General features: G+C 28.9%; 1 protein-coding gene across 1 annotated transcript; it reads right to left on the bottom strand.

The window, feature by feature from the left end:
- Positions 1-3,936: 3,936 nt before the first annotated feature.
- LOC11423385 (CCR4-NOT transcription complex subunit 9) lies at positions 3,937-21,214 on the bottom strand. The gene is made up of 11 exons (XM_039834767.1): positions 21,143-21,214; positions 19,751-19,934; positions 11,945-11,947; positions 8,045-8,113; positions 6,582-6,671; positions 6,374-6,416; positions 5,983-6,089; positions 5,162-5,257; positions 4,822-5,012; positions 4,658-4,727; positions 3,937-4,020 (listed from the first exon to the last, which is right to left on the bottom strand). The coding sequence occupies exons 2-11, from the start codon at positions 19,826-19,828 to the stop codon at positions 3,937-3,939; spliced, it is 831 nt and encodes a 276-aa protein (XP_039690701.1). The 5' UTR covers positions 19,829-19,934; positions 21,143-21,214.
- Between the last annotated feature and the right edge of the window lie 73 nt (positions 21,215-21,287).

A 21,287-nucleotide genomic window follows, 5' to 3' on the forward strand; every position in this document is an offset into this window, starting at 1 on the left:
AGCCCAATCTTTTATATGAATATTAAAACCATTGCTTTTGGCACTTCTTGTTTTGCTCTTGTTTGATCACATAATAAATAATTATGATAATAACCCATAAATTCCAATATTTCCTTGCTTGACTTAATAGACCAAAAAACATTACTTTATTCAAATTGACTCTAAATTAAATACTAAACTAATAAAAATAGATTGAAAACTTATTTAAAAAGACTCTAAAAATGTGATATGACGGACTGTCATCAGTTCCATAGAGGAAGCCACTTCTTCTAACGGTACGAATTACATGCAATATTTCTTGATGATTGAAGAACTGTTTTTGTATTCTATTTCCTTTTTACTCTTCTTGGTTAATACAAATTCAGATATAATGGGAAATGTTCCGCATTGATAGAGAAGCTCCTCATATATAGGATGACTGCCAAATTTTTCTCCATATTATCTCTCGGTCTCTTTCTAATCCTTTTATGTTGTTGTTTGCATGTGATTTGAGTCCTTATTCCATAATTGTCGCAAAGGGTGAAAGGAAACGACGAAGAGGAAAGGAAGATGGTTACATATTAGTAAATATGGTTTAAAGATGCTTGAAGTTTTCAAGTATATTTGATGCTCAATAAATATCTAACTTCCTTTAACATAAAAGGTGGTTACGTATCAGTAATTGGGAAATGTATAAGAATATTTACTTAGATAATATTTTATTTGATTTCTCCAAATTTGGTAAGTTAGCATCACTGTTACAACATGGTAACTTTGTACATCTACTCCTTTCAATTTTACATTACAACTGTTACATTAATTTAGGTTGGAGAAACAACCTTAAAGAGTGAAAATTGGTGTCAATGTGGAGTAACTGCCATCAACTAAGATACACAGAGAGGTTTCTTAATAGTTTTAAATGTATGCTACAAGAATTTAATTGTAACAAGGGTTTGCAATATATAGATACCAGAGGGAATATAGTTTTAAATGTATACTACAAGAATTTAATTGTAACAAGGGTTTGCAATATATAGATACCAGAGGGAATATAGTTTTAAATGTATACTACAAGAATTTAATTGTAACAAGGGTTTGCAATATATAGATACCAGAGGGATTATAGTTTCTTAAGGAATGGCCTGAAACAGAGTAATAACAAAAATATGAAGAAATACATAATATCAACGGAGCATCACAACAATGTTTTTGTAATGGAAAAACTAAGATTGTGATATTTGATATAGGCAGCAGGACTATGAAAGCCACATAGAGTTGGTGTTGGAACGTTGGTCTTTCTCCTTTGAGGAAGAGAAATGAGAAAAGGGGAAGGTTTGTCGTCATTGGCCATCGGCGAAAAGTATCAATGTGCATCAAGGTTCTACCATTAATCAAGAAAAAAGTGTTCAAAATGATTTTCTATTTCATACTATGATCAAGTATAATCTTCAGCATCATCAACTTTTTGTTTTTTGTTTTAATTTTGTGGTTGCTTTGTTTTATGTGCACTGAAATTGGAACTTTAGAACAAACATAAATTAAAATGAAAAAAAAAAAAAAGAGAACAAGAAAGCTCAAAATGTAAGCATACATGTTATGAAATACACTTTGATGAAGTGATTATGCAACAAACTCTATTCTAAGATTCTGAACTGCTAAGTGCTAAAGAGATTAATTTTACATTTGGAATCACAATGAAAAGTTTTTGATAAAGACTTGATATTATAATTTCCCTACGTTTCATTTATATCTATACTTTATTGTGTGCATCGAGGATAGTATGAAGTGTGATTGGTGAGAAATATGTCAACTATCTCAGGAATAAAACTGTTTGTATTAATTAATAAATAATAATTACAGTGTGTTCTCTAATACTCTCTTATTCTCTTACTATCTAGCTATATCTCTTTATTTATGAAATAACTATTACTCAAAAGTAACATTTTCTTTTTCAACCTATCACTTTTAATTTAGATATATGTGTTTGCGCAGTAGAAAATGCGGACAAACGAACATTGTATTTTTCTAATTGATTATTGGATTGGTTATTTTGTTTTCACATTTGTGAGTGTTATTATGTGATTCATCTATTGTTTTTCAAAACCAAACACGGATAAAAAAAATTGAGAATATTATTTATCTATATTAGCGCAGTAGAAAAAGCGAACAGACGGGCACGGCCCATCTGGACGCTAGTATATATTTATACAAAAATCTATAAATTCATAACAAATAAAATAATAAGGTCACTATCACTAAACAAAACATTGCAGTTACAATAACTATACCATTGTATATCCAAAAACTAAAGACACTTTAATATTGAAGAATTATAATCGCCCTTTTCGTAACTTAATATTTTGAAGTGTTTATGATTTTTTCTCATATTTTCAACACTATCAAATATATCACTTTATATGTATGTTATCAGACAATGATTCAAAATATCCTATACGATTGCGTATCTGATTCTTCACAAAATTCATAGAAGAGAAACTCATTTCAACGTTTGCATTTTTCACTTGCAAAAATAATGCTAACTTCAAAAGTAAGTATTCCATTGGATCAACAGTATGTTTTCTAGTTTCCACAAACATTCTTGAAAGATCACTAATCCCACCCAAATTAGAACATTGTTGACAAAACGAACATCCATGACATCATTTTCAAGTTGATTCTCGAATAAGGTTAGGGTTTGAGGTAGCAAAACTATCCAGGATTTATATATGATGATGCATAGATTAGGTATACAGATTTACTTTTGCTGTTTATTTATATAGTTAAATAATTATTCAAATATGTGAATTCATCAAATATTTAGTTTTGTAAAAACTAATTATAATCTAAAAGGCCTATAAAAAGGCAAATTCTATGGTACATTCACTATATTTGAGTGTACCGATACACTCACTTTTTAAATTCATAGTTAAATGAGTTATTTTTTGAAAAAAAATATTATTTTTTTTATCATTTATTATAATAACTAAATCTTATTCATCAAAAGTGTCAACAAGAAATAATTTTTTATTTTTTTAAATTTTTATCACTCATAATTGAGAACATTCATTATTTTTTACGATAATATGTAAAAAAAGTTACTATGATTCTTATAAACAATTAAATGATGTTTTTTCTTATGAAATGTTGTTCTATAAAATATAAATATTGACAAATAGTTATTTACTACATAAAAAATGATCGTTCATTTATAAAATTAAGAAGCAGGAGTACCGGTACACCTCATTTTGTGAGTGCACCGTAGAAGTTTCCCTATAAAAATTAATAAAAAACCTCACTTCAAATTTTGCTTTAATCATTCACGTTTGCTCGGTCAACTTTGTCTGTCGTAGTAACTTCTTTTTACTGGAAATACATATTCAATACATAGTTCATTTGCAGTAGTAAAATTTTTGAGACTCGTATTGGTTCAAAAACCACTTTCAAGCTTTTACACCTTAGTATACTCCACCACTTCGTCACTATTTAAAACCTTATAGGAGAATATGCATCCATATTTTAGTTTCCCAATCTCCCACAACACAAGATGTTAAATGAGGGAAACCTCATTTTTAATACAACATCATGCACTTGTTGAACAAAACCTACATATCTCATGGTGTTTTTCAATTTTAACACGATCATGTAAAAAAAAAAAAAAAAGAGGTTATATCAATATTTAAAAAAATACCATTTATCTAATAATCTTACTATCAAGGTGAACATCATCAAGGGACTAAAACAAAAGAGAAACATAATTGGTAATATATTTGAATCTCAACACAGTCAAAGAACATATTTAAACTCAGTCATTAATGCTTAATCAATTATTGACTCAACTCAAGTTTTTAAGAGGAAAGATAAGCGACTGGTCATAAATCATTGGTGTTTCAAGCCTAATAAAGGGAACAATACATATCAATTTCTTGACAATGACGACCCTTTAATATCTTTGTTTCTTCATCCACTAGGTACCAAAGAAGCTTGATTCATCCCAAGATTTTCATACAACTTTTTTATGCACCTCCAAGTTGTTGAATCTTCCTAAAAAAATAAAATCAAATATTTAATAATATAAACAAACTAAATATGTGAATTAGATCTTTATAAAAACAATTTAAATATCTGAAATAGTTCATACCAATATAATCAAATACTCCACACCTTATGAACAAGACTCTTTGTGTATGTGTATTATGTAAATTCATATAAGTTAAATATGACACCAAACATAATACAATTTATAAGTTTTATGCTAGCAGGTCTATTTCAACAATAACAAAAAAAAAAAAAAATTAACAATTAAACGTTGAAGTTTATATTTATTTCAAGAATTTTTTTATATTTTAAATTTTTATTCGATTCCAAAATATTCCTTTTTGTTGAGCTCCCTCTACAAATACTGCAAGTGTAACACCAAACTTACTAAAGAGGTGTCCCTTCAAAACTCTTAGCCACTAAATTTTTTAATAAAAAATCAGTGGTCATATTTACATTTGTGCATGATACACAAATCCATTTGCTAGGTTGTGTACCTTAAAGACACCATATAGCAGGTCTCGTCATATCTTTTGTATTGATAAAGATTAGATCTTGTAATATTAAAACATATTATGTCGTATCCTGTTTATCAAACCGTCCTAAATGAAATATGTATTTAATATATGCAAGAAGTACTTACATAAAGACAATTGATGAAATTGAAATCTTTGAGCATGTTTGGAAGACAACTTGTTAATGCATCGCGAGCCCTATTTAAACATGAAAATAGTTTTATATGAAACTTTGAACGACTATAAAATTCATATTAATGAGTACTTGAGATTATGAAACTTATCAACCAACCTGCTATGTTCAGACAAACGAGAATAGCATCGAATTATAAGCTTCAACAAACGAGGTGAATGTTGATTCTTAAGACTTGACAACATCATGTCAAAAACTCGAGCTACTGTAAAAAATTGCTCTGCTGTATCACAAACATAAGCTAGACCAGCATTGTCTAACAACATTTTCTGAATGATAAATGTTCCAACCTGCATTGATATACAACTTTATAAGCAGATATCAACAGCAAAAGTGGATGACAAAAAAATAAAGAAGAAAATAACAACCCAGTCAAATTCATATAAACTAAATGCTCTAAAACTAAATTGGCAAAAACAACAACAATAGAGGAACTAACCGATTTTGATGGCTCTTTGTCGTTTTCCATACAGCCTAAGCATAGTGGAATTATTTCATTTGGAAGAAGGAAACTCATGACTTCTTTGGTGTTAACCTGTGAATATCATTGTATAACAAAAGGAGATTATTATAATTGACAGATTACAAATAAATATGGTATATATGTCGGAAATAAAACATAAAATGAATTTTTGCAATCACTTAAAAAGAAGAAATAGTTAGTAAATTTTAATTCTTTCATGATGAATGTAAACTGATCTTAATAAGGTTGATAAGTACTAAATACCTTATATGAATTTTCATAGATCTGAATATGAAACTTAAATTGATATAATACAAACATACCAAGAGCACGATAATATTGAAAGCAAACTAAATATTTCACTTTAACAAAAACTTCTTTTAGGAGCAACTCAATCGACCATTAAAATTGTTATCAACAATTAATTGATTGTGGGTGAATCTAGCAACTTTAAAAGTTTTAATGGAAATTATAAGGAATGAATGGTAAATGCATGTGTGATTGTCAGTAGAAGTAAATAGTTTTTTTTGAAATAACTAGCTACTAGCCATAAACTTTAAATAGTCAATAATTAGTTTTGTTCTTATGTGAATATAATAAATAATTAATCATGCAACTTTTATATTAATGACACATATACGCCATTGTCAAATTTAGTTTCACATTGCTAGATTTTTGTGACATTATTTTCAGTAACTGTATTCTCTTTTTATTATAGATGTCACCATTAAAACCATTAAAACTTATTAAACACATAGTATTATGCATACAAAATAAATCCAACAAATATGTAATACCTTCACCAAAGCACCAATGACTCCAAGACTACCAAGCCTCAACCACTCATATTGTGTTAACTCGCTTGTTGTTTGAAGGAATGGATATAAATATAAATGCATGTTAGCTGCGGATAATTAAGAAAAGATGAGTGTGAATAATGAAAAGATAATTTTATTCTTCTTCTATAATTTTCCCATTCTTAATATAATGGTCTACATTTGACTGCATCCTAAATCTGATTATAAAGAATCAATAATTAGGGTTTAATACCTCCATATCATTAACGATAAAAAAAATCTAAACATAACTTTTAGTTCTATCAGTATCAAATTAATATTGTGAACTTGTTAAGTACAAGAGTAGATAGAAATTCAAAAAAATTAAGATGAATAAGAAAATTCACATTACCATTGAGGAATGACATCTTTGTAGTTGGGTGAGATGCCACACACTATAATGAAAATATGAGAGACGAGTGTTAGAAGAATTAATTTCATATTTTTAACATGGCATAATAATTTTAACATGATTGATATTATGGTATTTTGGGTGTATAATAAAAGTTCCAATATGCTAAATACAATATTCAAAACTTATCATGACATGCTCATCTCACCATCAGTAATGCAAGAACATCGCACATTCGAGTTGATTGTGTTGGAGTAAGATTCTCTGATGAAAGAGTAGGATATATTGAAATTATTTCCTGAAAAAATAGCATTACTTGATATAAGTGTATGTAAATCAATAAACATCTTTGTAAAATACTCTCGAACTTAAAACAATGAAAAAAAATAGTGTTAATAAAAATGACACTATTTGTCAATTTACAATTGTACGTGGAGATTTGAACTTGTGTCCTTGAACTTACAAAACTAAACTCTTCCAACTGAGCTAGCATCTTTTGGACAATTATTTTAAAAACATCTAAATTGAATGATATCAGCCTCATATACTTTCTAACTCTCCCTCATAATCATGTCCATTTTTTTAATTGTTAAAATAAATGTTGTTTTCACATTAAAAAGTAAAAGTTGGAAACACATAAATATAATAAATTGGTGACAGATTTACGTTAAAGAAGCAAATATACATAAATTCATAAACTAAAAAAAGAAGGGAAAGGATGATATTGTTACGAAGGAGTGTCATCCGATAAAGGACGGTGGCTAAAATTTTCACCCACACTACCGGTGTATTTTTCGCCAATTGCAGAATCATAATTTTTCATCCAATAGAAGTAAGATTACATGCACAATAATAGTAGTAAAGATCTATAAATATTTAGGCCAAATATCTCCATGCTACTTTAAGTTTCACACGTTTGTTTCAGATAAATCCTTTAAGTTTCTAAGGTTTCAGATAAGTCCTTTAAGTTTCGAGTTTGTTTCGGATAGGTCGTTTAAGTTTCAAGTTTGTTTCAGATAGGTCCTTTCTATCAAATCAACTTTGGCTTAACGGAGGTTGATAGAAAGGACCTATCTGAAACAAACTCGAAACTTAAAGGACCTATCCGAAACAAACTTCAAACTTAAAGGACCTATCTGAAACCTTAGAAAGTTAAAGGATCTATCTGAAATAAACATCCCAGTCCTTGTTTAACAAAATGCTTTGAAAAAGGGCCGATGTATAGAAACTATCAAAGAAATAGTGTTTTTTCAACTCTCTCAAAATTGAAGCAATTCCAACCATATATAATACAATTGTTACTTATCCGGACAGGACATGAATATCTAAATTTAATATTTTTAGATACTCTTTTAGACCTATTGGCGATACTACGTAGGAGTCCTAAATTTCAACAATTTGTATCCATTTTTCATGATATTAGGGATGGATCCAAGCGAATTCTTCGGGAAAAATTGTGTCTTTCACCACGGAATCCTACAAGTGAGATTTCGAGTAAGTGTCGACACAATTTTCTTGTGCACGTGTGCGAAGATATTTTGGAAAATGAGTTGAAACTTAAAGGACCCGAGAAGATATTTGGTTAAATATTTAAAAGGAAGAAGTTTGCAAGATACTAACGCACAGAAAGGCAACTGCTAAATAATATATAATGTTAGACACATAACTTACTTGCACAAGTATTGTGATAGTACCAAAAGAATTCCACAATAAAGGTGCAAGCTCCTGAAATGACGTCATCTGAAATATAAAAATGTGAAATTTTTTCGTATTAATTGTATGAGTTTGAGAAACATTACAGGACAGGAACCAATTTTTAATATAAAAGTTTCAAAATAGAATAAAATTATTCACATTTTCAATGATATTCTAAACTATGCAACTTAGAGATTGGCTACATGCAGTGAATTCTAGTCCTATTTTTAAGGTAATTTTTTTTCTTCCTTATAGATAACCTTTTTTGGCCATTGTCGCTTTCATCCAAATCCTATTAACTATCACATTATTATCTTTATTCTCTATCTATCCTTTCTAATAATCTCTTTCTTGCACATTTTTATGCTTCTTGGAGTCACATAATGTGACATATACATTCTCACTAATAGAACTATCAAAAAATTTCAAATTATGATACCAGCTAACACAAGTTCATAAAAAATAAAGAGATATTATTTCATCTAATTACCAATGATTAAAATACATTAAAATTGAATCAAATCTTTAAATTATATAGAATTTTTTTATTTATTCATAAAAACAAATGAAAGTTTTCACCCGTGATACACTAATTAATGAACTTTTTTAACTCAATTATGACTATAATCCCATCTCTATTCTTTCAAGATATCGAAAAATTAAACCTAAGATGTTGTTTAATCTTGAAAAAGGATCTAGTATCATAATGTAGTGTATCACAATTTGAATCTATGTTGACAAAGTGGCACACAAACTATTTAAATCACAATTATAGAGTACCACAACTCCCTAAGAGTGTGTTTGGATGGGGAAATGTTTTGAGAGAATATAATGTTTTGAGGGAATTCAACTACTTTGAGTTGAATTCAAACAATAAAATTCACCTTAAAGTAGCTGAATTCACTCAAAACATTACATTCTCTCAAAACATTTCCCCATCTAAACACACTCTAAGGATTTGGTTTACTTGTGAATCCCATGAAACAAATTAAAAATGAACAACAAACTGAAAGATAGATCAGTAAGAACCTTGGAGAGCACATGGAGAGCATTTGCTCTCAGATCTGGATTCCTAAGTTCAATAACAAGGCGTTTCATGTCCACCATCCTATGAGCAGTGGTGTTAAACTGGGTAGACGCCTCGAGAGGAGCTGCAAATGAAGCATCACTCTTTGTTGACATTGATCGTGGAGATGAATTTTCAATCTATTGAATAAGGTGATATATATATATATATATATATATATATATATATATATATATATATATATATATATATTATTTTTTAGTTTCACTTTTTCATTGACTTTTAACCAATATTATTAACTTCCTTAAAAAATCCAATATTATTAACTATTTATTATTTTATTTCATAATTACTTATAAGAATTAGATATTCTATATATAAGGTGATAATGCTAACAGCTAAGTACAACTCAGAAAATACTTTTTTTTTAAGCAAACTTTAATAAAAACACTTAATAAATCATCAAATTATACTATAAACTATTATTACTCAATATAAAAATGATAAATTTTCCTTTAAAAAAATAAAAAATATATTTAAAATATATTTTACATTTTTAAAAGAAATCTAATTAAAAAAAAAACAAAATATGTTTTTATTTCCTGCAAAATTACTAAGTTGTTTTATTCCCATTAAAATATTCCACCTTTTGTCCTTTCAAAATTATCAAACATATAATTTTAGTCCTTGTGGTTAAATGTACATATGTTTTTATTTTAAATTTATTCTCATTTTAATGATTTTTTTATCATATTTATTAACAAAAAATATTTATTTAATAAAAAATAATGATTATATAAAAGGTATAAAGTATTTAAAGTAATGGTGATAATATTTAAAGTAACATTTATAAAACTAAAAGAGAAAGTTATTATGCATGAATACTAAAAATTTAAAATATTAATCTTTATTAAATTATACTTTACAGTTGTAAAGAACCTTTTTTAAATTAGTTTTTTTTTTTTTTTTACATTTTTCTAAAGTTGGTATAAACATTTGTTTTACAATCCTCGTGAGCTTAGCTAAGTTGGCAAGGTCCGGGGTTCAAACTCCGACCACCACAAAAAAAAAAAAAAATTGTTTTACAAGATGTAGTTACAAACATAAACTTAATTGCAGCTTTTTCAGAAAACATTAAGGCTGATTTTTAAATAAATTATAGTTTACCTCCCTGTAATAAAAAGTTTAGATTCCAACTCTGTAATATGAAGATTATTTGATTTTGAACCATGAAGTCATATGACTGGACAAATATACGTATGTGCCATGCTGAGTCAACATTTTTTGCAATTTGATGTTTAGGATTTGGACTACAACAATTTGGTTTTGCGATTTTAGAATTTCGGTTTCGCAATTTGAACCGTGTTGAACTATGTTGTTTCGATTGTTATTGTGTTTAATATCGTTGTTGAAAATCTAGATTAAAGAGAGAAGAGATGAATGTATGATGGTGGTGGTGTAGGGTTGATGCATTTGTTGTTGTTTCTGTTAGAAAAAAAAACAAAGAGAGAGGTGAGAAGAGAAGGAGGAAGAGCATAGAAGGATCAAAGAGTGAAGAGAGAGAAGAGAAGAGGAAAGTAGAGGAAGGAGGAAGAGAAGAGGAGAGTAGAGGATGGTGGAAAAGAAGAGGAACAAATAGAGAAGAGAGAAGGAAAATATGAAATTTCTGGGGAAAAAAATGGTGTTAATGGTCTTTTTGAGTTCTGAAAAAAAAAGGTTTGAATATGATGAAGAAGAGGAAGGAAGAAGATGAAGAAAGGAAAAAAGGTTTTTAATTTGAAAATTTTGTTAATTCGTGTTTTTGAATTGCGTCCCTCTGTAAATTTTCAATCTTGGATTTGGTTCCTATAACATTGTCACTGGATATCTGGAACGACGCATAAGCCTCACTTGCCATGTCACATGTTAGTTGCCATTAGACACATGAGCGATTTTGACAGAAGATGACGGCATGGACCAAAAGTAAAACGTTTATAACAAAAATTGCGAAAACCAAAAATACGAAAACTTACAAGGACGATTAACATATATTTAAATCTAAATTTAAAGGTCATTTTAAAAATAAAAATAAAAATTGTCACACAAATAAACTAAATGCATTTTACCCATCCCTCCGGTTGAGGGGATTATAAATAATTGCATGAAACATAACTTTAAGATTCATTTTATTAGAAGACAAGCCAACATAGTAGACCATGAATTAGCAAAAATAGCTCGTTTGTATGATGGTCACCAAATTCCTCATTATTATCCACCTTATATAGAAACTGTTATTACTAGCATATAAATGAACCTTCTGAAGTCTGTGACTGCTTTTTTATTACGCTATGTTTTATCATGTTTATTTGTGTAGTTTTGATTTCGATTTGTATGTATTTATATTTTTTCACAAACTTACCAATAACAACAAAATTGCGAAAGTATTTTCAATATCAACAACTAAAATAGCATCTTAAAACATTGAGTTATATATTTTTTGAACGGAACATTGGGTTACATATGTTTATGTATATTTAAAAATAATTTGTATATTTGATTGTGAAAATTAGAGTACTCTACCAAAAGTTAAAGGTAAGTAACACCGAGTTTGATAAATTTTCTTTCCGCATTTTTAATACATGCTCTCCGATAACAAAGCAATCTTCTTTTGCAATATTTCTACATCCACGTTACATTTAGCTTTACCTTGGCATGTTTTAGCCAATTATTGAACTACAATCTGATTAGAGTGCTGAAATACTCTCACCATCGCACCGGATGATTACCTCAAATGTCGAAAGGAATTCACCGCTGCAGTACTTTCTGTTTCGCCGCAACATAACGTTGAAAGGAATTCATCGCTTCAGTACTTTCTGTTTCGTCGCAACATTGCATCCAAAATACCATAGCTATGCTGCACATCCCATAAAATAACATCATTCGTTCTTTCTACATTGTACCACAACAAGGGCACATTGTATCTCCTTTATAAAGATTAGAAATAATTTGATACCACAAGAAGGAATCAATTATCATCCCAATTTGAGTAGGTACAAAGGCACATAACAGATTCATGACATACAAAGGCACAGTGTGTTCAACTGTTCATGCATGCACGCATTCAACTCCCACAGCAGGAACTCCAAATCCATATGGTTTGTGGGAAGTAACAAACAATACATCATATATTTTGGTGGTCTACAAACCGAAAGATAGCAGTTTTTTCAAATTCTGCTTCGTAGTATGCTGTTTTGCAGCTCTAGCCACCATTTGACACATTTTGTACGGTCATTATTAAAAAGTTTTTTTATATGAGAACAAACTTAATGCATTTCATTCATAATAATAGAACTCTCAATACAAGTTGGACGATAATAAGAAATTTGGCGACTAGCATAAGAACGAGTTATCCTTTCTAACTCACGGTCCACTCGGTTGACTGGTCTTCTAATAAAACTTACCCCAAAGTAACGTTTCATTTTTAGCACATCTTTGTAACAACAAGAAACTTGACATGTAGTGACAGTCGAAATCCTAAATCAATCAACGACTGACAACGGAATTGTGCCGTCTGTCATTGCTAAATGGTTGTCACTGCGTGTTTTTCCACCTTTACCTGCGGACAAAATCGTAGGTAATTCTAAAGATACCATTTTAAAAACATTAAGGACCTCTACCTACGGTTGCGGCTGTCGCTAAAACTTATCATTGTTTTAAACTTTTAAACTTTTATATTTTCTATTCTACTATAAATTCTAAAAATAAATAATTGATAAAATTACCACTAAAATTAGTTTAATCAATGTAATAAAATATTATCATCATCAATATCGTTGGAATTCGAAATTGATTACTATAATCAATTTTTAGAATAAATTCTTGAAGTGACTTAATTAGAATAATTCTCCGTAACTATGAACTATTATACCAATCACCCAAATCAATACTCAATACTCGCATAAATCAAAATTTACATATACTCCATTACTCATTTAATTTATGGTAATAAAATTTGAATCACTATTCATAATAGTTTATCAGACAAAATGACATAATATCAGGTTACAACTTGCAATCACTTCATACCTAAAAAAAAAAACCTACAATCATTTCTACAACAGGACATATAATAAATCAAATTTCAACTTCTAATTTATGGATCTTCAGCAAATCACACTTCGAGAAACTATATTTGTCAATAATCATGCATAACCTGCACTTCACTTCATCAATATCTGTAATCCTAGAAGCTACACATGTGTACTTATTTATAATCCGTGACAACTCAACTCAATGTTACTTACTCCCTCCCACCTTAATTATGAGCAAAATTTTATTTTATTTTTATTTATTTATTTAATAATCAATGAATTTAGTCTGTAATATATACCAAATACTTCAGTTATTTAATGAATATAAAATGTGAATTTTTGTTCATAATTAGAGTTAGAGGGAGTACACCTTTATAATACTCAAGCCTTGGACCACCCGGAGACAATCCAAATATACGTTCAATTGATCCATACTTAAACTTTTTCCAATAAATCTGTTGTCCCTTTCCTCCGAAGAAATGGATTACATGTGTGGGTTGTGAGTGAGTGAGTGTTTAAAACTTAAAAGAGTGTCACTATTCCTCCAAGATTAGGATTATTGTGAATTCCATCAAAGACATTAAAAATAAACAAAAATAAAATGAAAGATGGATTGGTAAGAACCTTTGAGAGAACACAAAGAAAATTATTTGTGTGCATAATAGGAAGCAAAAGACAAATTACAATCAAGTTCGTCAATTGGACATGGAATGTAGAAGAAACAAGTCAACATGTAAAAGGATTACATTTAGTCAAGAAGTCTAGTCAAAGCATTCATTAAATTTAAAACCATTCAACATGTAAAAGGATAAATACAAATTCTACTATAGCACTCACAAATAAGATAGTAAACTATACAAACACGAACTATTTAAACTTTTTAATTAATTACGGTTATGCACAAATAAAACAACAATTAAAACTTTTTAATGGTTGCTTTATTAGTTGATAACAGTAGTTAATTAAAAGTTTAAATGGTTCGTTTATATAGTTTAGTATCTTATTTTTGAGAGTTATAGTAGGAAATTTATTTATCCATGCATCTATCCCTATCTTCTTCAAATTCTTCCTAGTTTAGTTAATTTATTAATTTATACTTGTGTTATCTATAATTTTAAGGGTTATTTTAAATATTTTACGTTCTTTTGACTCAATTTGGGTTTCTTTCATAAATAAGTTCTAATTGATAATATGCATAAATAAGTTATAATTCCTTTATAAAAAAAAAAAAAAAAAGTTCTAATGAATGAAGAGAGTTTTTCTAATAGATAGAATTGCAAGTACAAATATGCACCCCGCATATCAAATGTATATGAATTATTTTTCCAAAACAATTTTATATATTTATATTTATCTAAGACTATAATATATATATATATATATATATATATATATATATATATATATATATAATAAACATGAATAAAATCATCATTGTTAGATTAAACATGCTACTCACAAGCTGTTAACGTTGAACTTGTAAACTTAATCTCGATTCATTTAATTAATTGAGCCAAAAATTAAGCTTGTTTCAACAAAAAAATCTAATAGTAAGCTTGATTATTTTTTTAATTAATCCTGCAATAGTTAACATTAACAAACTACTCAAATGATCATTTACACCTCATGAGAAAATTAATCTAAGGGTGTGTTTGGATTGAAGATTTAGGAGGGGAAGGGAAGAGAGGATTTACTTTTCTTTTTTAAATTACAGACTATATAACATGTTTTTATAAAATAAAAAAGTGTGATTGAAATATTATATAATTGTTTATCATGTGAAGACTTAAGTAGATTATCAATCTTAATCGGTTTAACAAAAACCACAAAATAAACTTAATCTAATTTGTTTAACATTGATCAGTAAACATGTTAAAAATTATCTTTGTGAGCTTGATTAAGATCAGTTTAACAAAAACCACAAAATCAAACATTTAAATTTATAATTAACACCACCACCATCATTCAAAATCCATGGTTAAAATCAAACGGCCATGTATTCCCATGGTTAAAAATTAAAATCCATGACATTATAAATTTGCAAAAAACATGCATAGAAACATATTTATCCATCCATTCAACAATGTTGGAAAACAAAACACAACAAAAAGAGTGAACCTAACCAAGAGGGTCAATCTCTCTACCATAACCATGAACTTTAGGAGAAAAGTAGGACGTTCCCTCACAATATAGATAAACTGATCTTAATAAATTAGATTTTATTTTTTTAAGGACTTAACAAATTAGATTTGTAAGTTCCTAATTTCTAATATGTATTTTTAAGGAACTGAATGTAAGACTTAAGTAGATATAGTTGAAAACATACCAAGAGCACGATAAGATTGCAAGTAAAATAAATATTCACTACATCAAAAAACTACTTTTAGAGGCAATACAAGTGACCCTAAGAACATTATAACAATAATTATAAGAAATATTTGTCAAAACATGTTTAATTTTCGCAAACAGTAGATGGTTATTTAAAATAACTAGGTATTTGCCATAAATTTTAAAGTTAGCAATAAATTGGTTTTTGTATCAATATAATCAAGAGAAAATTGCACTCACCTCCCCTAAGTTCTATTAAAATGAGTGTGACTTCCCCTCTAGTTTTAAAATAAACATTAACCTCCCTTAAGTTTTCATCTAATAGACAAACATTACCCTTCTTCATTAACACCATTAAAATGTCTGATAACTATTAATATTATTTTTTTGAATAAAAAAAAAATCTTGCAGGTGTAAACATGTTGTACAACCAACCAGTATCTTACTTTGTTTTCTCTATACTATGCTTATTTCATTCGCAGGTTTAGCTTTTCAAATTCTTTAGTGAATACCGTCATAATACTCTCTCATCAATTTAAAAGTTAGGTGATATACTTCAATTCTACTTCATTTAAAAACAATAAAGAATCAACATACATGTAATTAGATATTTGTCAAGCCATGTTATAATCTGTCATATATGATAACATGCATATATATATATATATATATATAATTTGCCATATGATATGTGCGGATCAGTTTGAACATCTCAAGAACATGAGAATAATCGAGAGCGGAACAACACAACAGGATGAACAATGTACCATTGAGAGCGACGAAGACATTGATAACGAGAACACGCTTCGACTGAAACAATGGTCAATGACAATTAAGGTAGATGATTAGAGATGACAATGAAAAGTAAAATGAAGATGAGTGACTATGGAGAGAAGACAAAAGATTTCTATTAGAATAGCATGATTTTTGGTGGTGTTTTGAGAGATGACACACAAAGATTGTATGAACAAATGATAGGTTTTGTATCTAACGGAGAATTAACGGAATGTAACAGAGGGGAGGTATGTGGTGGTTTCGAAAATAGAGGGGAGGTTTGATGTATTTAGCTAAAACTTAGGGGAGGTTGTTATAATTTTCCCTATAATCAATGATTAATTATGGAACTTTTACTATATAAGACACTACCAAATATAGTTTCACATTACAAAATTTTTAATAACTATATATATATATATTTTTTTTGTTATGGGTATCACCTTAAAAATTATTAACATCAAGTCAAGTGTCTCAAAATACATGATCAACGAGAATTTAATACCTTCACCAACACACCGATGACTCCAAGACTAACAAGCCTGAAATGTTCAAATTGGGCCAACTCGCTTATCGTTTGAAGGAATGGATAAAAATATAAAGGCATGTTAGCTGCAAATAATTAAGAAACAGTAAGTTCAGATAAAGAAAATAATAATTTTTTCTTATATAATTTCTTGAATTTTAGTCTAATTGACTACATCTAACTAGCTGTAGAGAATTCAAATCCATCACTCTTATTCAGAGCACTCTTTCACACTAGTATTACTCATATGACATGAAATAAATTTCAATTATTAATTTTGTATACGTTCATAGCACACTCACAATAAAAAAAAATTGTTATAAATATACCATTTAGTTATATCACTATCAAATGTTGTAAACTAATTAAGTAATAGAATAAATAGAAATCCAAAACAACTAAGAGGTAGAAGAAACTTGACATTACCATCGAGAAATGACATTTTTGTACCAGAGTGAGATGCCACACACTGTAAAGAAAACATGAGAGAAAAGTGCTAGATGAATTAGTTTAATATTTTTTTACATGAAAAAGAAGGTATACTATTTATGGATGTAGTCGTTTTAATATGATTGATTTTCAAGTATTTTATGGGTATACTGAAAGTTTCCATATGTTAAATACAATATTCAACACTCCTCATGACAAACTCATTGCACCTGAAGTAGTGCCAGAACATTGCACACTCGAGTTGATTGTGCTTGAGTAAGATTCAATAGCTGGATAGTAGGATATATTGAAGTTATTTCCTGAAAAAATTATCACTATCTGATAAGTGTATGGAAATCAATAAACACATTTGTAAAGTACTATTAAACTTAAACAATTAAGAAGGAAAAATATTGATAAGACTCACACCTATTATCATTTTACAACTGCTCGAGGAGATTTGAACTTATTCCATTGACGTTACAATATTAAACTATATCCACTGAGCTAGAGCCTCTTGGACAATTTTAAAAAACTTCTTAATTGAATTATAACATCACCATTTACTTTCCAAATCTCCCTTATAATCATGTCTCTTTTGTTTGAATTGTGAAATAAATAATGTTATTTTCACGTTCAATAGTAAAAGTTGAAAACATAAACATAAATTGCCGAAAGAATTAAATGGTAGAAAACAAGCAAATAGTCGAAGATAGACATATTTATAAGCTAAAATAACAAGGAAATTACATTCGTAAATACGACAAAGAACAACGCATAATATTTTCAACCACTACTGCTGTGTTTTTCACCAATTGCATAATAACTTTTTTCTATCCACTAAAATTAAGATACATGCACAATATTATTTTAAAAAAAAATCTTCCTTAGTAACAAATGATCAATCTCTAAAAGTATTACAAACAAGGGAAACAGTTTGGCAGAGGTACTAAAGCAAAGAATAACAACAAGTTGATGGAATATAATGTCAGTCGCATATTACATACTTGTAAAAATATTGCAATAGTACCATAAGAATTCCATAATAAAGGTGCAAGTTCCGGAAATAACCCGTCCTCTGAAACTTAACAAAATGAAAAATAAAGTATTAGTTGCATGAGTTTGAGCAACATTATCGAGAACTAAACAAACTGTAATATAAAAGTTCTAAATTTTAGATATCAAGTTGTGCAAGTCCATAACACCTAAGAAGATACTATTCTCAACCACTTAATAATGATTAACATATATTAAAATGGAGAGAATACTTCAAGATATATAAATATATCAATTTTTTTTATAAAAAAACCAAATGAAAATATTCATTTTCTCACTATTATTTTAAATGATGAAGATTTTTTATTCAAGTATATGAGTAGAATCTCATTTTGGTTATCCAAAAAATCACAGTATCCAAAAAATCATATAAAGACACTAAAATCACAATCAAATGTGACTAAGTCTACTGAAAGTGGATAGTCTCACAATGAAGCGTATCATAGTTCAAATATATGTTAAGAAAGGAGCATATTTAGTTTAGTGCTAGACAATTTCTCGAAGAGTTGGATTACATGTGTGTGTTCAGGGAAAGACGTGAAAAATAGAATAAAAAATTTAAAGAAGATCAAGATTCTTAATCCTAAAATCTTGTGATATGCATGTGAGATGGTAATCTAGATTTTATGATAAATGAAATTGATATTGTCAACATCGATCATTGCAATCAATGACCTTGACTGGAAAAAAAATCACACGATCAAGTTCTTTACTTGTTGAAGTTACAACATAAATCACTTGATTTCTATCACGAAATTCAGATTGACTAAGTTGTGTGAATTCGAGTCCAATTATTCAAGTTAATTTTTTCTTCTTATATATCATATAGCATTTTATGTCTACTGTTTCTTTTATCCTATTTCATTTCATCACTTTTATCCTATTTCATTTCATCACTGTCACATTTTTACTTTCACTCTATATATTTCCTTTCTAATCATCTCTTTCTTACACCTTTTTATGTTTCATAGAGTCACAGAGTCTAACATAAACATTGCCCACGAAATAAAGAATTACACAATAACAATATAATTTTTTTGACAATTATGACACCAACTAATGCAATTTTGTAACAAATTAAAAGAGATCAATTCATCTAATTCACAATGATTAACATACGTTAAAATTGAAACAAATCTTTAACTATATAGAAAAATTATTTACTTAGTTTGAAAAGAATCAAAATTTTCAGCCATGATACACAAAACAATGACCTCTTTTAACTCAATTATGACTTGAATCTCATCTTTATACCTCAAAAATATCCAAAAATGACAAAATAAAATATTAACAAGTCTACCAAAACTAGTGTGACAGTGCAGTGTATCAAAATTTGAATCAATATTGACAAAGGAGCGGACAAACAATTTAAATAACAGTTTCAGAATATCACAACTTCTCCAAAGATTTTGATTTAATGAGAATCCCAAGAAAGATATTAAAAATGGACAAAAAAGTAGATTGGTAAAAACCTTGGAGAGAACACGAAGAGCATTTTCTCTGAGATCAGGATTGCTGAGTTCAATAACAAGGCGTTCCATGGATGCCATGCTTTGTGAAGTGGTGCTAGATTGGGTAGAAGCACTTAGAGGACTTACAAACGACGCAACGTTCTTGATGGAGATCAATTGAGGAGAATAGTTTGTCGTCTATTGAGTAGTGATAAGTGCCAGAAATTAGTTAAATAACATATATATTTTAGGCACTTTAATTACTTGTTTTACAAATTATCTCATGAAAAGCTCCAAAATAATAGATTAATACTACTTTATGCTTTTTATGTTTAATACCAACCAATTATGTAGGGATTTGCTTGCCAATAGAAAAAGATCAAAGAAAGTGAAGAAAATTAGATGTTGTCATCTTGGCTAAGCAAAGTCAAAGCCATGCCAAAGCAATGCAAGTCAGAGAGCAAAAGAAATCTGAATCTGGGAGCGTGGCTAAGCAAAGTCAAAGCCATGAAGCGTGGCTAAGCGAGAGATATGCGTGGCTAGGCGAGCTAAGGCGGTTTTGGACATCCAATGCTGATGTGGCAGAAACCCAATGGGGAAGAAATCTGAGTGTGGCTAAGCGAAGTGAGCGTGGCTAAGCCACGCTGCAATGTTGTCATTCAAGTGGTCTATGCTGATGTTGTCATCATGGCTTGCTCATTTCATCTCTTCTTTTCTCCTTGTAAGGTTACCATGACAATGTGTAGCTAAACTCTTTTTGTTGGGATTGAATGTAATCAACTCTATTAGTATGTATTCCCTTTGATTATGATGTTGTTTGTTCTTAGTTATATTTTGATGTTGAGGTTATTCTTGTTTTCCATTTTGATCTTATGGATTTGAATCGTGATTGAAAAATACCTTTTGAATCTAGGTTAGAATAATCTTCTATCAAATCTCTTGTTCTAGATATGGAATTAGGTTTTGGTAATCACTTTGACTATTGGAACTTAAAGCTTTTGCATCATTGAATAGTTTGGGAAATCAACTATACAACGATACAATCGACTAGTGGATCGTTTAGTAGTTTGGGAAATCAACGATTGAACGACTCAATAGAATTCACGACATCATTTGGACACGAATGATGTTGTCGAGCGATATGTGATAATATCAATTGATAATTAGGATCTGCAACACTAATCCGAGAATACATATGAATAGGTTGATGAAGTTTAATCCCAACATAATCATTTCCCTGTTAACTCTCGTCCCATTTACCTTTCTGTAGTTCTATATAGTTTATGAACAAAAACAACTTCGAAACCCTAGCTCAGAACGATATGAATTGTTGAACGGCTTAGAATATCGCACCAGTCCCTGTGGAGACGATATAAATACTTACTATTGTTTGATGCAAAAATACTACATCAAGTAGGTGATATTACAGGATAAGCATTCAATTTTATCAGTTTAATTTTTGGGTTTTATCTGTTTAGTTTTTGCTAGGGGAGGTTTTATCTAAGTGATGATGTAATATATATCTATATATATATATATATATATATATATATATATA

This window comes from Medicago truncatula, chromosome 5 (genome assembly GCF_003473485.1).
Source record: "Medicago truncatula cultivar Jemalong A17 chromosome 5, MtrunA17r5.0-ANR, whole genome shotgun sequence".
Lineage (NCBI taxonomy): Eukaryota > Viridiplantae > Streptophyta > Magnoliopsida > Fabales > Fabaceae > Medicago > Medicago truncatula.

Coding starts and splice junctions, on each gene's coding strand:
- LOC11423385 (XM_039834767.1), bottom strand. CDS start 19,828: ATGGCATCCATGGAACGCCTTGTTATTGAACTCAGCAATCCTGATCTC. Junction 5,258..5,982: donor TCATTGGTGCTTTGGTGAAG/GTATTACATATT, acceptor TGATATTCACAG/GTTAACACCAAAGAAGTCAT. Junction 5,013..5,161: donor ACAAAGAGCCATCAAAATCG/GTTAGTTCCTCT, acceptor ATATCAATGCAG/GTTGGAACATTTATCATTCA.